The sequence below is a fragment of the Vicia villosa genome, linkage group LG1 (assembly GCF_029867415.1).
Source record: "Vicia villosa cultivar HV-30 ecotype Madison, WI linkage group LG1, Vvil1.0, whole genome shotgun sequence".
Lineage (NCBI taxonomy): Eukaryota > Viridiplantae > Streptophyta > Magnoliopsida > Fabales > Fabaceae > Vicia > Vicia villosa.
In genome coordinates, this window is record NC_081180.1 from 146,564,259 (window position 1) to 146,586,633 (window position 22,375).

The 22,375-nt window shown below is 32.3% G+C and overlaps 1 protein-coding gene across 2 annotated transcripts; it reads right to left on the minus strand.

The window, feature by feature from the left end:
• Nucleotides 1-12,191: 12,191 nt before the first annotated feature.
• On the minus strand, nt 12,192-21,891 carry LOC131644437 (lysine-specific demethylase JMJ31). 2 transcript variants are annotated; one of them, XM_058914936.1, is made up of 14 exons: nt 21,606-21,889; nt 21,348-21,509; nt 20,848-21,021; nt 20,472-20,540; nt 20,242-20,368; nt 19,805-19,877; nt 19,492-19,608; nt 17,909-18,028; nt 17,762-17,780; nt 17,316-17,391; nt 16,874-17,190; nt 16,101-16,216; nt 15,921-16,014; nt 12,192-12,575 (listed from the first exon to the last, which is right to left on the minus strand). In XM_058914936.1, the coding sequence occupies exons 1-14, from the start codon at nt 21,693-21,695 to the stop codon at nt 12,507-12,509; spliced, it is 1,623 nt and encodes a 540-aa protein (XP_058770919.1). In that variant the 5' UTR covers nt 21,696-21,889; the 3' UTR covers nt 12,192-12,506. The 2 variants fall into 2 exon arrangements, 1 of the variants encoding a protein (XP_058770919.1); XR_009296457.1 differs by lacking the exon at nt 12,192-12,575 and having other exon boundaries at nt 16,813-17,190; nt 21,606-21,891.
• Nucleotides 21,892-22,375: the final 484 nt, after the last annotated feature.

A 22,375-nucleotide genomic window follows, 5' to 3' on the forward strand; every position in this document is an offset into this window, starting at 1 on the left:
GGGTTGAGTTTGAAGAAGATTAGGGTAAATGATTTGGGGGAGGGGGCTGTTTTGCTTAATCTGCAAAACGCGCAGTATTTCGGAAATGAACTTCCGAAATGCTGTTTTCGGAAGTGCATTTCCGAAATAAGTCAAATTTTTTTAAAAAAAAGGCGCTTTCGGAAATGCATCTCCGAAAACACCTTTTTCTTGCATTTCGGAAGTTCAATTCCGAAGTCAGGGGTATTCTGAGTTTTTCACCAGAGGTGAGCTAGAAGGTTGGGAGGTTGGCAAAGAAATTTTCTTTTAATTATGTGCTACTTCTTATAAGAAAAGTTTATTTTTATATTCATTTAGTAGACAATATATTTGATTATTAAATATTTTTCAGAGTGAATTTCAGCCACTAGACTATTTGACAAAATAATATTGGTGTATTTTTATTATCAAATATATAAAATAAAAAATTATAATTTAAAGTGATGAAATAACAATAGTAAATTGTTACCATTAGAAAAAAATCAATTAAAATTTCATTGGAAATCAAAAGTTGCAATTATTTTTGAGATATTTTTTTAGCAACGGTACCAATTAAATATTTTAACTGGGTTTCGATAAGTTATTTGGTAGTTATGTGGAGATACAAATGTAAGACTGTAAGTCCAAATCTGCAACATTTTAGTTGTTTATTTTTAACAAGATGAACTTCAATTCTAATTGAAATGTGAATATATCTAAGGATTTAATAGAAATAAACCTTCAGTGTAAAGCAGTTTTACACTGTCAGCGAAATTCAAACCGTTAATTTTTGTAAACGTTTGACTTTTTCTATAAATCACATATGAAGTATTTATTTTTAAGGGTTGTGATATACTGACCGTGTAAAAATATTTACCAACAATTTTGAAATGTGTGCATTTTTATCGAAAATTTTGAAATTTCAGGTAAAAAATCTTGTATTTTTTACCAAAACTTTTTGAAATGTATGTTTCCGGAAATTTCGTTCGGACTTTTTAACTCAAATTTGTTCATAGACAGTTTGGGAATTATCAAAATATGAGGGGGTGTCATGTTAAACTTGGGGGATGGCAAGTTAAATGCTTCTTAAAATTCCTAGATAAATTTTTCTTTTATTTTTCTTTTTAATATTTTTAAATCATTTCCCATATCATCAATTTGTTCTCCCATCCCAATATTTTTTTTTAGAAGTTTTTATTTCACTTGTTTGTAGATAAGATGAAGTGTTATAAGACGATGTTTCATATCAAGAAAACACTTAAAGTTACCCTATCGTCTGTAGAAGCCATTCATATATATGCCGACTACAGAAAGAGTTTCAACAACATTAACCATATCAGGAAGTTTTCCAACGTCTCGGATGATGTTTCTCTCAAAAATTCCTTCTACATGAAGTCTTCTTTGACGTCTTTTTTGTGTTCCCCTTTAAAAGGAGCTGAAAAACTTCGAGAAAATACAACACAAGAACACAACGCTGGGCCTTGACAATTAAAGAGTTTTTACTCTGGCAAAACTATTGCACAAGCTACACCTATAACTTCTTATCAATTGTACATTCTTAGAAGTTCTTAATTCTTAGAGTTTTTCTGTGTTGTATTTTGTATAAACCTCTTATTGTATATCAAGTGTAAGTCTGAAACAATCTCTTATCTGATTAGATAGATTGTTAGAAGTCTCTTGCTTGTTTCTTAAGCATCTGAATTCTATTTCCTGTGTGCTTGAGCATCTGGAAGTCTCATGCTTGTGTTCTTGAGAATTGAAGTCTCTTATTTTTGTGTTTGAGAATTTGGAAGTCTCTTGCTTGTATGCTTGAGCATTTATAATCGAATTTTGTTATAGGGAAAATCTCTTGGAAGTTCAAGCAGACTAAACTACTCCTGATTTGTGGGAGGAAACATCATATATTGTTTGTGTTCTTCTCCTTTACCTTTGAACTTTTATTCCTCTGTTATCATCATACTCTGAATCAGATTCTAACCTTGAGTTCAAAATCTGATAAGAGACTTTAAAGAGTAAAGGAAGAAAAATTTAACACAATTCAACCCCTCCCCCTTCTTGTGTTTTTCTCACCTTCAAAATGCACAAGATTTGAGAAGATTTATTCCAGGTGGTGGTGACAAGTAATTTTATACTAGAAGACTATGGGCCTCAAGAAGTAAGTTGGCCCAAATAAATAGGTTGTTTTTCATCAAAAAAGCCCATTATGTGAGAAAGTAGGGAGCTGTCAACGGGGCTGGTGAAATACCTCCAAAAGGCCAGTCGACCAAGACGACGCCTGGGGAATGTGATTCGGCGTCGACAAGTTCAAATAAAGGGGCGACAAAATGAGTTTTCAAATCCACGAATCATGGAGCAAAGGGGGAGGCGGAGAAGAGCCTCACACGAATCCCCAACGTGGGACCTCAGTAACCGTCAACGGTTACATGGATATTTTATCTATTTAAGCCAATTATTGTATTCAGTTTAGAGGTCGCAAATTTGTTGCATTGAAACATTACACTCAAAATACCCGCATCTAAGAGAGAAACGAGTTTCACTATTTTCAATGTACATTTGTGTCCAATATTTAAATTCAAAGCAATTTCCAGTTTTACATTTTGAGTCTTTTGCTTTATTTAATTTATTTCTTTTTTGCATTGTTTTGCCCGTTTGCATTCCTTTACACCATTCTTTCTTGATCACTAATTCACACAAAAAACTCAACACTAAGTCTATGATTCTTATAGTCGATCCTGCAAGTAACCTTTAATAAGAGGTTAGCGATTGTTTCGCGAGAAACAAATTAGTGAGATTCCTTTTGGATATATCTCACTCATTTTTGCAGGTCAAGAAGATTTAATCTGGAACAAGTGATTTGATCTCCAACTGTACATAAGTTTCTAAAATTGGATGTTGAGACAATTAAGGAAATTTGATGTTTTGTTCCAAGATTTAAGGAGATTTTTCTGGATATTTGATGCAACCTCAGCTTGTAGATCAAGTAATATCTGAGTGAAGATTTCGAAGCCCATGGACTACTAATGAGTATTTAAAGAGAAACTTAAACCCAATGTAATCAAGCTTTCACGAATTCGTAAAATTAGGGAAGTCTAGAGTTTTAGGTTTTGAGAGTCTCTTGTGTTTTTGTAAGTCACCCTTGTATCTTTTGATACATTGAGGTAGAGTGATTGTTACTTTCCAATCACTCAGAAGCTTTGAAGCAAAGGGTAGATTGTGTGTCAAGTTATTGTTCTCAGTAAAAATCTTTTAAGCAAATCTAAGTTGTTAGGCAATAAGTTGTAAACAGGGATTTTTTTTAGGCTTTGAACTAATATTATCATAGTGAATTTCCTTTGTGGCTTGGTAGCCCCCAGAGTATGTGACGTTGCACCAAACTGAATTAACAATTGACTGTGTGATTTATCATTCTACATTTTATTTCTGCATATTTTACAATCTCATATATTTATTCTATCAGTCAGCAGATGTCGTACCGTTTATCCTGACATTGTGTTCTGATGTTAAGACATCTGTATTAACATGTTTTATTTTAAAGTGCCAAAATCTCATCGTGATTACCAAGGGAAAGATTGCTTTCATGATTCCACCCATCTTTTTCGTTATTGTGGAATCTAAGCATATGTATCTTAGGTTTCCATTTAAATGTTTCCTCTCCTTATATATTTAATAGAATTACCTCAGAAATTCTTCTTTTAATGGTGCCCTTTGACGAGTTTTTTGCTTTGGAAATACCTCTAGTTATGCGCGTGATGTATCAGTATTTCCCTTTTAGTCTTGTTCTCTGGTGCTACTATTATTCTTTCCTTTGGCACCACTTACCTTCTTTATGGTTTTTTTAGGAGATCCCGTTTTTTCGAAGAGGAGATCATTTCTTATTTTCTTTATTTTCCAACCGTCTTTTCGACCACCCTCATAAGTGTACTGGATGAGCCTCCCCTTCTTAATCATCTCTTCGATTGCATTCTTCAATTGGACGTATTCATCTGTGTTGAGACCATAGCTCTTATTCAACAGAAAAAATTTATTTTGTCAGGTCAGACGAACTCCTTTATCAAATAATGGCTTTTTATTTCGGCTTCCTTGAAATTGTTATTTCCACATTTATGTAAAAAAGTTCTACTGAATATTTAGGTTAGTATATGATGAGAACTTGGCTCGAAATTCACTGTCTTCATCAAAATCACAAATACAAATCAATACCACTTATTCAAATAAAAAGTGCATATGAGTTATTCCAGACCAATCAAATGACACATATATGGACCTAGATCCTCTGCAGCATTTTTTTTCTGCACTTTGTCCAGCCTTAATACTAACCATTGGATTATACTATGTGTATACTAGTCATCTAAAATATTATTGTATATTTCCTATCAACCATTAGATAAGGGGCAGAATATTGAGCTGAAGACAATACATAGCAGACAATCCATTCACCACATATCATAGGAAAGAGAATAAAAGATAAGTTAAAGAAAAGATAAAAGATTATAATGTAATTATATTTAATTAAGAACAAAAGACTAGTTAAAGGAAAGATAAAGATTATAATATAATTATATTTAATTTGTTAGAAAAATTAAATTAAATTAAATTTATATTTATATTTTTAATAATACTATCATTTCAATTCAATGTATTTATAATCTGTTATTAAAAATAAAAATTTATATTTTTATATTTTATTCATACTTTTTATTAATATATATATATATATATATATATATATATATATATATATATATATATATATATATATATATATATATATATATATATATATATATATATATATATATATATATATATATATATATAGTCTTTGGGGAATATATATAAAGTCTAGTTTGTAATTGGTCAAATCAACCACCATATTCTAGCCTAGTGAAATTATGATTTTACAATAATTTAGATCAAGTCTTTGTATAGATGATTCGTCCAGCTTTTGCTTAAGAAGTTACACCAATTTGGATTTAGCAGCTAAATGCCAAAGAAAGCCATCATATCCCTAGTTTTTGTCTCCATGACAAACTTGGCTCCACAATAGTCAAGTAGGCCAAGTTAAATTTACCAAACAATTTTTCTCAATTTTATTCAAACCAAAACAGCTCATTTTCATGCATTTTTTTTATATAAATTCCACATCGCAAGTCACTAATATTATTATTGCAAACCATTAGTGTCAATATGGGTCCACTTAATATAAATTATGAGTTAAAAAGGTGCAAAATAGTGCAACCCAAAAAAGAAACATTTGTGTGAGTGTTTTAATAGCAAAACATATTTTGCTTCATTCCATTTCGAACCAAGACTAGTAAGTTTGGGAATGCTGGAGTCTGGCACATTTATTGGCTAATTCCAAGAAATTCTTTTTATTGACACTTTTTCTTTTGAGGGATTAATAGAAGTTGATAGTGTTAAAGAAATGGAACCTTTTATAAAAAGTTAACGCTCCGAAAACCACAGTTTTATAAGCGTGAGTGAAAAGGTAAAATGAGGTTAAGAATTTAGTGTGTGTATTTGTGCAGAGTGTAATAGTGGTCCGTGATGCATAATTAAAAGGTAAAAGAGTAAAGAGAATAGGAAAAACAAAAGGATAAGGCTAAAAAAATACATGTCAACGATTAGGGAAAAATTGTTCAATGTAGCATTGAAAGTTTGATGAGAATTATTTAATGTGAATCCTTTATCAAATTTTGTGCCACTGCTACACCCCACGCTCTGGTCCTTCTTCTCCATAAATCTTAGCCTTTGGTTGGCGTCCCCAAATGCAATCAACATCAGCCTTATATAGTTGAAGTCAATGTATGAGATAGATGAATATATAACTAACTACTTATAATGCTTTGCATGAATAACCCAATTTGTCAAGTTTTAACAATGATCAACTCCTAAGAGGATCTCCAATTCAAAAATGAAATTTAGTTGCCTAACTTAATGGGAATTGTTTTATGCCCCCTATGTATTGTTTTTCATCTTACTGAAAAACTAAAACTGTTCTTAAAATTTGAAGTTGCATTTTAGAATTTGAAGATCCATTTTCGGATATATATCTGTAAAATTTAATAGTTTTCGAGCCACACCTCAATTATATAATTGAATTTAATCTAAAAATATATCTCCATATATCTTAAGGAATTGCATTTTCGAAATATACTGAACCAGAAACAAATGCAGAAACTAAACAGAGATAAATTAACATTGATAATTGTCACACCAATCATTGAAAATGAAACATTACAACATGAAGTATGTTTCAACATTTTAATAATATCTTTGATCGATATTGCAATCGTCGCATCCAATTCGATTGGACCGTCGTTTTGTAACGATTAAATGTATTCTACGTAACCTTTAAATATGCATCATTGTTCAGCTCAAAGTTGTCGAATTAAATCTTCCTTTCGTTGTCAATCTAAGGTGAACAGTACTCAAGTTTCACAATTTTTTTATTGTCTGGGTATTGTATGAGCGTCTCCAATATGGATTTCAGATCTTTAAAAGGGGCGTACTCTATGAACTTAAATTCAAGTGGGGGCTCAGCACCGTTAAAGTAGACAAATGTGACATGTCAATTGATGTTCATTTTGGTGAAATGTGATATTGTAAAAAATATGACATAGGAGACTCATATCAATACAAGTTCTAGACTAATATAGATCTTAGAAAATCAATCCTATAAAGGGGATATTTCGAAGATGTACTTTCGAAGGGACCCTATTGTGTTGTGTGAAATTAGAGTGAGTCCGAAAATACATTTTCAGAATATTTTCTAAATGTATTTTTTTAAACGTTTGGGATGAATCCGAAAATGCATTTTCGAAACCACCCAACAATGTTCACACATAACCAATTTCAAAAACAGTGCTTATTTAGAATAGAAATTTGAGAATTGAAATCTTTTAATATATATATATATATATATATATATATATATATATATATATATATATATATATATATATATATATATATATATATATATATATATATATATATATATATATATATATATATATATATATATATATATATATATATATATATATATATAACATTAATGTTACGTTAAGACAAGATTACATACAAGAGATCTCCAACCACATAAACACATTGTTGAATAAAAATTAAATTGAATTGAAATATGTCTCGCCGTCTAAATTTATATTTATCTATGTGTGGTTCCGCCTTTGACTTTTGTTTATTTGATTCTCTTTCAATCTCGCTCAACTTTGAGAATTCTTGCATCCTATCCAAAAAAAAATGATTCGGCCAAGTTCTATCTTTCCTTGTTAAATGAGTTGTCCACTTCGGTGATGTCATTGGTATATGGCATCCTAGTTTCAAATAAACTCCGACAACGAGGAATGAAATAAATGATCTTTACCTTTAATTTCAGTTTTTTTTGTGCTCCTTCTGATGTGATTAAATATAAGATTGAAGTTTTGGAGAGGAAATCTTGTTTAAGAATGGAAAGATTTTCTTGCAAGGGTTTTGATACAAAATGGAAGTTGATCATGGAGAAGAAGAGCATGTAGGGTTATCTTTTATTAAAAAAATCATGTTTGCTTGTTTCGGAAATGCACTTTCGAAATTGTGACTGACATGCAAAGGTGGTAGATTTTCAAAGTCCAGCTTCACAAATTTGAAAATAGACTTTCGAATTTATCACTGAGTTATTAAATTAATAATAAATTGATTGGGTAAGTTTTAAGACGCATCTCCAAACAAAAAAATTTCCAAAAGTTTAGGTGAGACTCAATTGGAACATATGTTTCAGTGAAATTCATGATGCGTTTGAAAATGTATTTCTAAAATGAGAAGAATATTTTAATATTTTCATATAAGCAATTCTTACTCAATTTTGGTAGTAGGACCACCATATTTGTCAAGTTTTTAAGACATTTCATTCCGTTCGAAATAAGATTTAAAAAGTTCTTTAAGGCTCTTTTTGATAAAAATAAATGTATAGCTTATAATTTGACGATTAATGATCGATAACTTGTACTTTATAATGGATAACTGGTGATTGATAATTAATAAACTGGATAGTAACCTAACATGTTGACAATTTATCCTCTATTAACACTTTTCAAAATTAAGCAACACGACTTTTAATATTCATTTTATTCTAGTGCAAACTAGGGATGACAATGGGTCGGATCAGGTGTGAGTTTCACATTATTCAAACCCGCATCTGAAATTGGCACTCAAACCCAAATGTTGTTCGGGTGGCAAAATAACACTCACGCTCACACCCGTTGGGTTCGGATTTTTTTCACTCAAACCCAAATCAGCAGCAAATTACATAAAATACATTTTTCCAAACAATTTTTCTACAACTTTCCACAATAATGTGTATATATATATATATATATATATATATATATATATATATATATATATATATATATATATATATATATATATATATATATATATATATATAAAAAGCAAGTGTGATTTCGGGTTTCGAATGCGGGTTTCACACTACCCAAACCCGCACCTAAACCCAATCAACTCAAATTTTCACAGGGCCGGCCCTGGGCCAGGGCAAGCAGACCCATAGCCCAGGGCCTCAAAAACCATGGGGCCTCAAAAATTTGGATCATGGGCTTTAGTAATATCATAGAAATATTTATAAATACAAAAATGCTGAACACAATGACATATTGCTGCAGTGTCCAAGCGGAAGCGGGAGCAGTGGTTGTTTATCAATCCACTAATTATGGGGTTGATCCCTGGGTACAAGAAACATTTTTAATTTTTTTACAAAAACTGCTAAAAGACAACAAGAGAAGGTGTTGAAGCTAAACAGTTAATAGTGTAATATCAACATCATTTTTCCATCATTTCTTAACACCAATTCTATTATAACTATTTATAAAAAACACGTTAATTATTCTATTTTTCAATAACTTTTTAATTTTATTTTTAAAACATAAGTTTTAGATATATAAATATCTTACAATTTAATAAATATTTATATGTGGTTTGATTTTAATTCTTATAATAAATATTTTACAAATTCTTAACAAATAGTTGCAATCTATTTTTATATTTTACAACTTTAATTTTTAATTGTTTATTAATTAAAACACTTTAATTTTAATATTGTAATTAAAAAATAAATGTTTGCATAGTCAATTGTAAGTATGTTGTTTAACTTTCTTATTGGAATATTGAAATATTTATAGAGCATCTCTTTTTTTAAATATTTATAGATCGTTTCTTTCTTTAAATATTTATAGATCATTTATTTGTTATGGTTTTTAATATTATTTACACTTTAATGAAATATCTCTTTTTAAATTCTTTGCATTCTATTTCTTAGGGATCATTTTTTAAAATTGGAACAGAACCTTTAAATTGTATGAAACTGTCTTGTCTTTATGTAAAATTTAAATAATATTTATTTTCATTATTAAATATTTAAAAACTTATTATATGACCAAAATTTAAGGTTAGTTAATTAGTTTTTCTTTAGGGTCCATTTTTATTACTAGCCCAGGGCCTCTAAAAAGTCAGGACCGGCCCTGAATTTTCACCTATTGACTCGGGTTTGGATGTGGGTGGGCTCTGTGGGTGCGGGTCTGGTTGCCATCCCTAGTCCAAACTCGCATATTTCTATTGTACTACTTCAATGCAGTGTTTTAAAAACCGGACCGGTCATCAAACCGGTAAGGATACTGGGTCACTGGTCGAACCACATGACTAAATCAGATTAAACTGGATAACTCGGTTGAATAAATCGGTCTTTATTGTAATACTATATATTTATTAAATCGGTAGAACTGGATGACTTAGTCTCTAAAATATATCACGACACCTACAAAATTTTAAAATTTTAAAATATCATAATTTCACATGTTTATTCTTAACATTCAAATTCTAAATATAATACAAAATAATACAAAATTTTAACATTCAAATTCTAAAATAATACAAAATAATACAAAAATATAAATTTAAATAAATTTTATATCAGGTCTAATTACAAAGAGGGAAAAGTTGTCCCAAATATGGTTTGATTAAAGTCTAATTATATTTTAATTATATTTTTTTTTTTTAAAATCATGAAAATGACGTCGTTTTGTGCGAAAAAAATAGAGCATGCCTTTGAACCACCGATTTTTTAAAACTGCCAGTTCACCGATTTTTTCCAGTTTTGATCGATTTTAGCCAGTTCTCACTGGTTCAATAACATATCCCTCGATTCCCGATCAAATCGGTCCGACCGGCCGATTCAGTCTGGTTTTTAAAACACTGCTTCAACGGGTTCTTTATTCCAAACTAAATTTACACGGGAATGAATTTTCTCATGTGAAAATTCATCTTTTTTTTCTCATGGGTGACATCTACACCCTCAAAAGCTCTTTTATTTTATTTTTCTCATGTGTAAAATCTACACCCTCAAAAATTTAATTTTTACTCTTTCGAAAGTCTAGATTTCACATTCTTCTTTATTGACTAGAGAAGAAATACATACTCGTATAAATTGTCCATCCACCACATCAAAACATCTATCATTATTACTTTTATGTTATCCTCTATTATTCGTACATATTTATCACACACAAAACAAAAAACATAAATAAATTGATTTGAATTTTTAGACCTATTTGACACTTTTATTTAAACTTGATATTTTTTTCAAAAATATATCTCTTTATTTTAAACTGTCCTATCTTCTTTTATTCTCATTGTCTCAATACAAAATTTTTTAATCTAAATAAAATTAAAATTTGTCAGTCTCAATCTAATTGGTAGTTATTTGGGTGATGTCCCTTAATTTTGGTCATAATCTAGTTGATGGTTATTCAGGTGATATCCCTTAATTTTAAGCAATGTTTAATGACATGTAGCCTACATAAAAATGCAATAAATTGCATCCCATATAATTTAGCAATCAACAAACAACTTGCATTATTTTAAGCAATGTTTAATGACATGTAGCCTACATAAAAGTGCAATAAATTGCATCCCATATAATTTAGCAATCAACAAACAACTTGCATTCAAGATGCCCTAATCGTCAGTGAACATCAAAAAGAGTAAACTCGTGTAATTTTCCAAAGAATGTTCCATCTTGTGCTATTTGTGCTTTTACTTAATATATATTGGAGATTTGCTTTTCAATCAACACGCTTAATTTATAATTGTCATTGTTCACTGCATAAATGAAGTAAAATTTTAAGTGAATAAGTGAGTGCAAGCGTAAACAAATTTCCTCAAAATGGAATACCATACAAAGTCAAATGAAAGTTTCCAATATAACCTAAAGTATTGTTGAAAATTAAGGGTTTGCATTAAAAACTGTGCTTCCAAGCTCAGCATAAGCTAACAAAAGGAATGGAAAAAAGTTTCTTGTGACTAAACTCGGTAGAAGGTAAAGGGCATGGGGATTAACCAAAGGAGGTAGTGTCAGGTTTTGGGTGTTATGGTATATCTCCAAGCTTTTCAAAAGTATATTTATAAGTTGCAGCAGTGTTAAGGTACAATACATCCCATTTGCCTACTCTTTTAAATATCCCTCTGCTGCAAAAGGAGACAAACTAAAAGCCTCTTCTATTCCTTCTCCCTTTCTCTCTCCCCCTGTCAACATACATGAATATGTCATCTTCCACCAGGGAATATTGGTAATAATTGCCTAACCTTTCTTTTCCTTGCTATTGCTACACTTTTTCCTTCCCTTGCAAATCATCACAATCTCCAAATAGGATGATAATATTCTTAGGATCATGGACGGTGATATTCTCTCTCAACCTGCTTCAAAATCAATCTTTATAAGCTCATATTAGACTGATAAACAAAGTAGAATTCTGAGGGTTTTAATTCGAGACAATACTATCATTCTGTTTCAAGCTGCAAAATCTAAAAATTCAAGACAATACTACAAAAGTCAACCCAGAAGAAAGCAGCAGGATGCACATATTAATGAAATGACAACAAATATAACTAAAAACGATTGAAGTATTTGCAGTACCATCTGATTTGCTGACTCTAATTTTTTAATAAGTAAAAATTTATTAACACCGGGTAATCAAAGCACAAGACATGCAACTAGTCTTAAGCAATTCTCTTGCCTGGTCCCTGTTTCAATTCAAGAACGCATTATTTCATACATATAATTGTTCCTGACTCAATGTTAGATGTTAAATTATACAGAGAAACATCATGTTAACTAGTGTAGCTAGTTCAAATTAGGAGTTCCTTTACTTGGGGAATATTAAATGGTGGGGTCAAAGAATCGATACAATATTCTACAATTTCAATTTGATTGGTTAATTCAGTGTATCAATCACCAAAGGCTAGGGCACATACAACTGATACTACCTATACAACACTAAACACAGTTCAAATGTGTAATAATCATCCATTGAACTGTAAACTGACGAATAAAAGTACAGATCCAAGAAAGAAAGCTTTGGTTTCAAATATGCATCAATTTGCTCTTCAGAGGTACCTAACTTGGTGGGCCAACTCGTCCACAAAGTTCACTAAGCATCTCATCTGAACCCTGGCTTTGAGCTTTCTAGATTCACCCCCACAAATTTGTCCAATACATTCTTAAATGCCTGAACCATAAATGAAAATAAAAGGTAAGAAATGAATCGAAAATAAATATTACCTAAATATTATCATTCCATGCACTTCAAAGTGTGCACATTTCCTCAAGTTGTTTAACATCTAATAAAATTAGCGTTCATTAGTTTAATTAACATGTTTTACATTTAAATGACCATGTTTGTGTCTAAACTACAAAAAGTTAATAACCCAACTGCATATTCTCTTTAATACATGAAAGTGAAATTAAAGTCTCAACGCACATGCAGGGCAACCAATGCCAGAGACTCATGCACTGAAACAATGATGAGGATAGAGACAATAAAAAAGAAAAGATACCATCATCAAAGTATATTTAGAAAATCGAAAAAAGAAAGGAAATATATATATGTGAAACAAGTCAGTCAAAATTGTCCAAATCAATTGATATTGAGAAATAAGAAAAACAGTTTGTTCGGTCAGAAATCATAATGAGTTTGAATCCAAACTGAAAATGACAGAAACAATACAAATAATATGTCATCACTGTAAAGGTCATGAATAAAATAATAGTATTGATGGATTACTACCCAAAAATTGTGGATGGATGTGAAAATGAGCCAAATGCTAGAAATTAAGTTAGAGCAGCAAGAATTACATGAAATGCATATTAGTTTTAAATAATGCAATTCTTTTCATATGGTAATAGCCCAGATTGCAAAAGTGAGTTCAACCTCTTTCTGATGCCCATTTATTTTTCATGAAAATATAGGCATAACAATCAAAAATTAAATGACAATAGCTTCCAGTGTTCTTCACATCACTGGTCCATCCATGATATGTCATAAGTTTATCCTCGGATTGCAACTATCTAATAAACATGTCATATAATAAACTAACAAATAATACAAATAGATTAATATAATGTTTAGACACTGAGTCTGAAGTAAATTAGCAAAACGACATCACAAATGGTATGGTCAATTATTTCAAGGCATGTGGAAAACTTGATCTTTATGACACATTTCATGATAGACCCCGTTATAGGAAAATTTACCATTTTGTCAAAATTTTAAAATGCATCATAAAAGAAATGTAAGCGGAAGCAAGGGGAGAAAATGATCAAGGGTGCAATCGCTGTATAAGCCCAGACCGAGGAGAACAATGGGCCGGAAAAAGTGGGGATGCAAAGATATGCAAAGAATCAAGGATTAACCAAGTAACAACAGAATGGGAGGGAGGGAATCAATAAGATACATTAGAGGAGGAGTAACAAAAAGGAAGTGTGGCAATTGGACAGTAGAGACTGAGATAGTAATGGAAAGGCTTGGCCTTAATGAGGGTTGTTTTCTCCATTAGAGAACAGTATGGTTGTCTTGCATTTTCATCCATAGTCAACTCTATTTTCTTGTAAGGAGCTTTGATCCATTAATAGCTTATTGAATACAACCTATCATCTCCATTCCTACATTGTTTCAGCTTATTTGTTTTTGTTTGACCACTTTATTCTAGGTTTCTAGTTTCTATCCTATCATTTCAGCACTACTTACTAGCAATTAAAACGAAAGAAGTGCATTGTACTAACGAATGAAAAAATGGATAATCAACTACAGTTTATGGCTTTCTTTAACCTAAGTAGACTAACTTGTATTACTTGAACAACAAAGAAACTCATAATTCCCATGTAATTTTTTTATGTCGGTCAGATGGTTTGTGGCTTCATGATCTCAAAAGAGTATGAAGTACAAATGTTTGACTTGCTTACTAGTCGCAATTCTAATACCCAAAACATTCCAAATGTCCTATAAATGTTTAAGTTCAGAGAATAAGTAACATGTTAAGTACCCATAGTACACAACTACAAGCAGAAATACATTTTGCCTACAAAAAGAAATTGTTTATATTAAAGTAAAACCATTTATTAAAGTTTTTAATGACGACAAACCTTATGAAAAAAAAATAAATTACTATGAAATTTGAAATTATAAGGGAGTACCAGAAGTGTATTAACAAAAATATCCTAAGCATAGCTCCTCAGAAGACCCTTGTGGGATAAGACTTGGTTTTTGTAGTGGAGATCATCAGAAAACATTATATCGTGCATCAGGAAATTCACAAGAACAGGAAACTGGCTTGTGAGTCACTATCAGAAAATTCAGAAGTACTTAAATTGAAAATTGTATTTCGTGAAAAAACTTAAGTGCCGGAAGATATACATCAGAGCGAATACATCAGAAGATTCAGTGGATAAAGTTTTCAAGTGAAGGATGAATCATAATACTATGATGGACTATCCGAAGAGATGATTTTTTATGCTTCAGAAGACTCAGAACGATAACCATACAAAAATTATCTTGACCATTCATTATCAGAAAACACAGCATCAGAAGACAGGTAATCTTCGAGAAGAAAATCATAATGAGAAGTTCAAATCTGAGAAAAATTAGAGTTCAGAAAACTGCGGACAGAAGAGTTAAAAAAAATTCAATAAACCCAGTGTTGTCGATGGCGGATGGCAGTTTATGGTAGAGAGCCAAAATCCAAGTATTGAGTGTGAGCTGCAAACACCAAAGCCCATTATTTAACAGTATTTTGGTTTATCCCAAGCTATTAGGTCGGTTACTGTTGGCTGAGAGGTTTTGCTGTGTAGCCTAGAACGGCTACTATCTAGGATAAGTAATATTGTAAGATATTGCATGAAGAGTCTGTCCAGGACAAACAATACTTCAAGGTGAAGCATGATAAGGCTGTGGGAAAAGAATGCCTGTAAGTAAGCTTGTTTGTTACATAGTCAAAGATCCAATTGTGTATGGGGATTCAATGTAGTCCAAAACTTTTGTGGATGAAACTAATATAAATACCATGTGCATTTCTCTATTCCTTGCTCTATTTTAAGTTTAGTAAATTCACACTGTTGTTAACACATTGTCATTTCATCAGAAATGGGAAACTGGTCTTCTCAAGAACATTTATTACTACTAGTTCAGAAATCTCAGTTTAGCTAAACCTTGTTTTAGAACTGAAGCAAACACATTTTGACAAAGTATTAATTACTGTGAGCTAGTTTTCAAATAGACATAATACTGAATTAATTTTTACCGTCTTAAAATGCATCGGAGAGTTTCAGTGTATATTAGAAAATTCGGTTTCTGTAACCCGTCATTCCATCAGAAAACCTGTGTTGCTTTAGTTTGTTGCATCATTAGAAGACTTAGTCTTTTGAACTAGCATCAAGTTTTCTTAAGTACTTGTACTGCTTGAGTGAAAGCCGGAATTTTGGATTAACAGGTTTTTGTTTGACTCTAACTACACACACCAGAGAAAATTTTGAACAACGATTTCCAAAAGATAAAGCTAGAGCATAGCTCCTCAATTACCTGTTGAGTAAATAGCTCCTTCCCCTTTAGAATAGAATTCATTGCTGCAGTTTGATCATCAAATGCACCATAGAAAGTCTCATAGAATTTACTCCTGTGGGGGCCAAAATAATAGGATGTTATCTTCTTCACAACCAAGTACATGAAACACTTATGAAGCTAGTGTATATCAGAAAGTACCGATCTTCCTCAAGTACTTGTTCGTCCATCTCATCAAATTTCAGAGTAAGAACCTCAATCCCAACTGGTGAAAGTACATGCAGAACAAGAGCCTCTAAAGTTCTTGGGAAGTTGCTCTGAAAACAGAAAATGGTCCAACAGGTCTGAAATCTAAAACAGAACTTTAAAATATTTAACAGATAGCTACAATTTATGATTACATACAAGGAAACAATTAGTATGTAATATGAGTTAAAAAAGTAGCAGTAGCCGCAATATTATTTATAATTAGAAAAACTACTGAAAGCATAGATTGATATAAAAATTGAAAGAAGTGACAGAGACCCCCCAATTAAACTCATGTCATGATGTCCTGTGATAAATATCTAATGACCAAATATCTAATGACCAGGCCATTTAAATCAAAATCTTTTTAATGGTTGAGCCAATAACTTTCGTTGATCTCCTACTATTAGAGTATCCTCCACATGATCTACTCACTTTACATAGTCTTTTACAAATAGTTCTCTTTCAAGTAAGAAAAATATTATCATGGGAAGATAATCACATGATCATTCCTGAGAGAATGAAAACAAATAAAACCAATGTATTTGTCTACTTGCAAGGAAAAACCTGATCGAAATGATCAACCAGAAATGCTTTGTACTAACAATAACTATGTCTAATCATAATTGATAACTAAAACACCCACACCATGGTTCACAGTACAAACCCGTGCATAAAGAAGACAACTTCTCAGACATTTGCAAGCTGTGTAGGGAATGAAAACTCACTGCCATAGCAAGAAAGACATTTTGGAGAATTTGTGGTTCAACGTCCCAGAGAATTTCAGCAGCTGGATCATCTTTGAAGTCAGCGGACATTATTTTCTCACATTTCTCATCTCCTATATTCTCATTATTATTTATAGAAGTTGGCAGTGATTGCTGATCCTGACTGGCGGTAAGACTGCTGTGAACTACAGACACGAGTTCATGAAGCACCTGGACTGCAGCAGGTTTTAATTCAAGTAACGTGTTGCCCTCTTTAAGTCTTTTCTCCTTTAAATCCATTCCTTTTGGCATCTGACTGCAACTTTCATCAGCATGACCTGGTAATCAGATAATCAAGATCAGGTAGACCTCAAAAAACGATAAGCTGGAGTTTTAGTTTTTTTTTTGTAAGGAGAAAATCATAGAGCATAACTATATTAAAGCCATCTTCTAGTTAACTTACTTGCTTGTCCATTATTCGGGAGCTTGTGCGCACACATCCTTGTTACTCCCATCCCCAACTTGAGCAGTTGTTGACCCTGTCCTATGTTGAAAAAACACGTCATAAGCTTATTACAAAAAACACTAATTCATGGAGAGGGGGGGAAAATCAATTTAACTCAATGAACTTTGATAAGCTAGAAGAATATAGACAACACCCCTCCATTCTCTACACTCACAAACAAAATTCAAGAGATGAATAGACAACACATGTGTATAAGCGCGGGAGCACATACACATGTACATGTGTAGATGCATTCACAAGTAACTGATACAAGAGCAAGACTGAAATATCAGTTTTCTTCCATATTCATTCTTCAATCCCACCAAAAAACAAATGAAATAGTAATAGTGTATGCTTCGCTGATGTTTTTTGCAGTAAAGGACATGTACAAAATAAGCACGTACCACCTCTTTGTCAATCAATCTTTGAATGCATCCATTAAATCAGCAGGTAAATGGTATTTGAAAAGAAAAATATTAACATTCAAAAGTCAGTTTATCACATAATACTCGGTGAGAAATTTAAACTGAGAACTACAACATCACCATTACCTTCTCAATATTCTGCGCAGATAATAAGCATCCATATGTTCCAACATGCAAGACATTGTGTTGGATTTCCACCACAAGTTAATAGCAATAGTCAAATCATCACTGTCTACCTGGTGGAACCTACAGCATAAAAAACTAATGAAATAGAAAACAAACTACTGTGAAAAAGAAACAGATTTTCTAAAGGATATGGAACCTAAGGAAAATTTGTTGGTACCATTTTAAACAGCAAATATAGAAATTACTACAAAATACTTGGGTGGCAGGAAGTTGTTGAGACTCCCATATTGATTGTAATATGGCCTAAGAAGTGCTTATATATGGGAGGCATCTCTCATCTCACCTTATTTTATAGGGTTGGTTTAGTTCCAACCCAAATTCTAAGATGGTATAATAGTCTATCCAAGATTCAGTGAGTCATCGCTATAGGTACACTCAATCAAATAACACTGATATCCATGTCTGAGTGTGAGTGAGTGTAATGAGAACTGTTGGGGAGACCGGGGGAGGCAAGAGCAACAATAGGCACAATGCTTCAGGACCACAAGAGAGGAAGACACTGCATCTCACACTTGCACTCAACAATCTCCCCCCACAAGTGCGAGTTCCGACATCCTATAACATGATCAAACAGAGGATTCAGCCCGAGCTCCCCCACCAAGCCAAACCAAGACTCTGATACCACTTGTTGGGGAGTCCGGTAAGGCGGGAGCACCAACAGAATCAATGCTCCTGGATCACAATAGAGGGAGACGGCACATCTCCACCCAAAACCTTAAGGCAACAGGTTTAAGGGTCACGTCTAATATAAATCCAAAATTTCACTAATTCATAGGTGATGTGGGACTAACCACTCACACTTGCACCCAACAAGAACCCCGCGTTGAATGAGATATGTCATGAAAGGGTGTTTATAAGTGGGAGGTGTCTCACACCTTACAGGTCTGTTTTCCAAGGTTGAGCTAGGCATAAACTCTTAGAGAAGAATAATGCATTCCATATAAGTTCAAACAATGAAAATTAAGAATAGAAATCACAACAAACAAAACGAAATTTTCACTACATCTAGGATATGCTAAAAAAATCCATCCTTCAAGAAAGATTTCACACACTCATGGCACAATTACTTTTATCTAAGTGTTTGAACAACGTACTTTCAAATGTATCCATTCTAACCAATAACCAATGAATGATAAAGATCATGATTCCAGGTGTAGAGTCAAGGAAAATATGACATAATGCAAAGGTTTAAAAGTGAAACAAGCGGGAGTAGTTAGCAATTGTAGGTAAGTGAACCCAGGTGACAAATGCACAAAGCTCAAATTAGAAAATCAAAACACACCAATATTTCCAAATTTGACAAGCATGAACCAAATGCACTTTACATATTAATCATCTTCATCAAAAGTATCAAACAAATATTCAGTACAGAATTCCCATAAAACAATCAGACAAGTTAAGCTATTCTATATGACACAAAGGTTTCACAGTTCAAGCCTACCAGCCTGCACCACGTTTGCCATATACGAAGGGAAATAATCTACTTATAAACTGAAATTACTTTGATGAGTTTTAGACCTTACCAGCCTTCAGGAATGAAAAGTGCATCGCCAGCCTCCAGAACAACCTGTTGTCCAAACTCCATTACGCATTCTGCCCTTGGATAAATCGAGTAATCGGGGTTTTCCAAAGCAACCAAACTGCCACATGAATTTTATTAGGAAAAAAAGAAGAAAAAATAAGGCATTATTAGAATATAAAAGATATGTTGGTGACCAGTGTTTTGAGACTGGACATGTAGGAGCTATATTGCTCTAATGCTATTAAATTAGTAATACATTGTGTTTACTACATCAATAATACATATAGAGGTCTCTTAACAATCATTGAGTATACCTGTGATTGGGAGCTTCTCCATAAATAGGCATTGGGTAGAGTGAAGGACTAGCAGAAGGAGGCCACAAAACAACTGCACAGAATTTGATTTCGTTAAGGCTTGAGGAAGAAAAGAAGGTAGGGGCAAAATATTTCAAATAAGTAACTGAAAACCCTGGAAAGGATTTTTGCAAAATCATTAACAGAAAATAGACAGGGTGAGGCCAATAGAGTTCCACAACTCCACTATATATTTTTTTATTTACTAACACGTAGCTTTAGACATTAAATAAATTAAAGCATCAGTAAGCCAATGCAAGTACTGAAAATTCCCACATAACTAATAGCATATTGCTGACAAGGAACACCTCAACTTCTGCCTGGCAAAAAAACTCATTCTAGGAAATAATAGAATAGGATAATAGGTCATAACAAGAAGAGGAAGACATATACCTTACCTTGTTTGCGGCCAGAAATTATGCACAAAAGATTGTGAAGTGGATCATAGTGAGTACTTGATCTAGATTGAGCATTGTTCATCCACAAATTTATAGAAGACAGTTCTTTTGCTCCCAATATTGGAGGCTGTAGAAAACAATATGATTAAATTAGAATTTTCATAAATACAAGTCTCTGCTATGAAGAACTATAAACTACAAAATAAAATGGCAGGCAGAAATAGACTAACCAACTGAATATCTTCCCTTAGAATTCCCAATTGAGCCTTCTCCTGACGTTCACAATTCATGATCGGCACCTATAGTACAACCAATAAAATTCTTTTCACAACATAGAACTAATAATATTTGCTGTCGAAAAAGAGTAATACCGCATACTCAATGCATTGAAAATTGTAGAGGAACCTACAAGGAACCCACAAAAATTTATCATTTCAAAACTATAGTGACATCAAACTATCAAAATACCGCAGCTGGAGCAACGCAAATATAGAGATGATTTCAACATTAATAGCAATTATGAAAAAAAAAACTTGGTGTCAAAAACAATATAAATCAATTTTTATGAACGAATTGGCATAGATCATTTCATATTGGAGTTTGAACCTGCGCTAAATAAATTTGTTCAGGAACATCTTCCAAGGACAAATAATCATGTTGTGTGCGATCCGTTTGCGAGGCAGCAGAATGATCATCATCTAAATGTTGATGTTGTTGCTCAGTTTTCATATGTAGCCGTTTCTTACACAAATCAAGGAACATAGAAAATGGTAGAGGAACCTACAAGGCAAGAATAACAAAAAGATTAACTTAACAATTAACATCACCACATAATCTCATATTAATCTCATATAATACACAGGTTTTGTTTGGCTTATTTTAGCTTATATACTAATATAAACACTTCTTAAGAAAACCGCTTATGAAGTTTTAAATAACAGTCGCGACCGCATTGCGTGTAAAGGCTTTTGCAAATTCAGTCTCGTCGCTTGTTCTTTAACATAAATACAACAATCATTAATAATTACTGCACTAGTGAATTAAGCTATTAATCCAAAATGTCCATAATCTACGTGATAAAAAAGCAAATAGAGTGTTGTAATTACCCTCTGATGACTTCCAAGATCACCATAAAAGACAGGTGCAGAAGAAGATACCATAGCCTCCACCACAGAAGATCCTACCCGTTCTTGCAAGTAATCGAGGCCACCGTTCCGAGGGTTCCAAAGAGAGAACGCTCTCCAATTCTTGATGCAACCGCACAAAACCTTTTTAGGTTAAGAAAATCAAATGTTAGTGATTAGTAATGCGAATAATGATGATAAAAGATAAGAGAAGAATCGGAGAGTGTTGTTTTTGTTTACAGCGGGAACGTTTTGAGATTCGATTAGAGACTCGAATTCATTGGCGGTGTGAAGTTCTTCGTATCTTTTGATTTGAATGTGCTCTTCCATGTGTTCCAAGATGTTTCTGGTTTGGTTGATTCAACTTTGTGGGAATTTTCAGTTTCTGATTTCAAGAAGAGGAAATGAAGTGCGAGTTCGTATGAGTGATGAACTCGGTGTCAGTAGCAACACTTTCACGGTGAGGTTCGCGCATCGGAAACTTCTTAATACATCTTATTGCTTCCCAGGGGTATTCGCGAAATTCTCTTCGGGGGTAGATGGAGGGGAGGGGAGGGGAGGGAATATTTTTAATTAAATGTGTTTGGTTCAAATTTTATGAGGGGAGGGGAGGGGAGCAAAATCCCTCCAAAACACACTTTTTTGCGTTTCTCCAAATCGGAGGGATTTGGATGGGAGGGGAAGGAATCTCAATTTTAATATTTTAAAAGTTATTATAATTACTATAATATCCTCAGTTTAATTTTAATATTTTAAAATTATTCATTTTCTTTTATATTATTGCTCTCTTCTGTGTGATTTTTCTCTATTGCTTCTATCAACTTATTATAATTATTCTCTACCTTCAAATTATTTTGAAATTTTTGTCCTTAATATAAATCATAATCATTTCACTTTTTTGATTTTTTTTATAACTCTTTTATGTTTATTTATGTTTTTTTTCTAATTTTGTTATGTATCCTATCATATTTTCTTTTATATCAAATTTTAAATTTTTCATTTTAATTTAT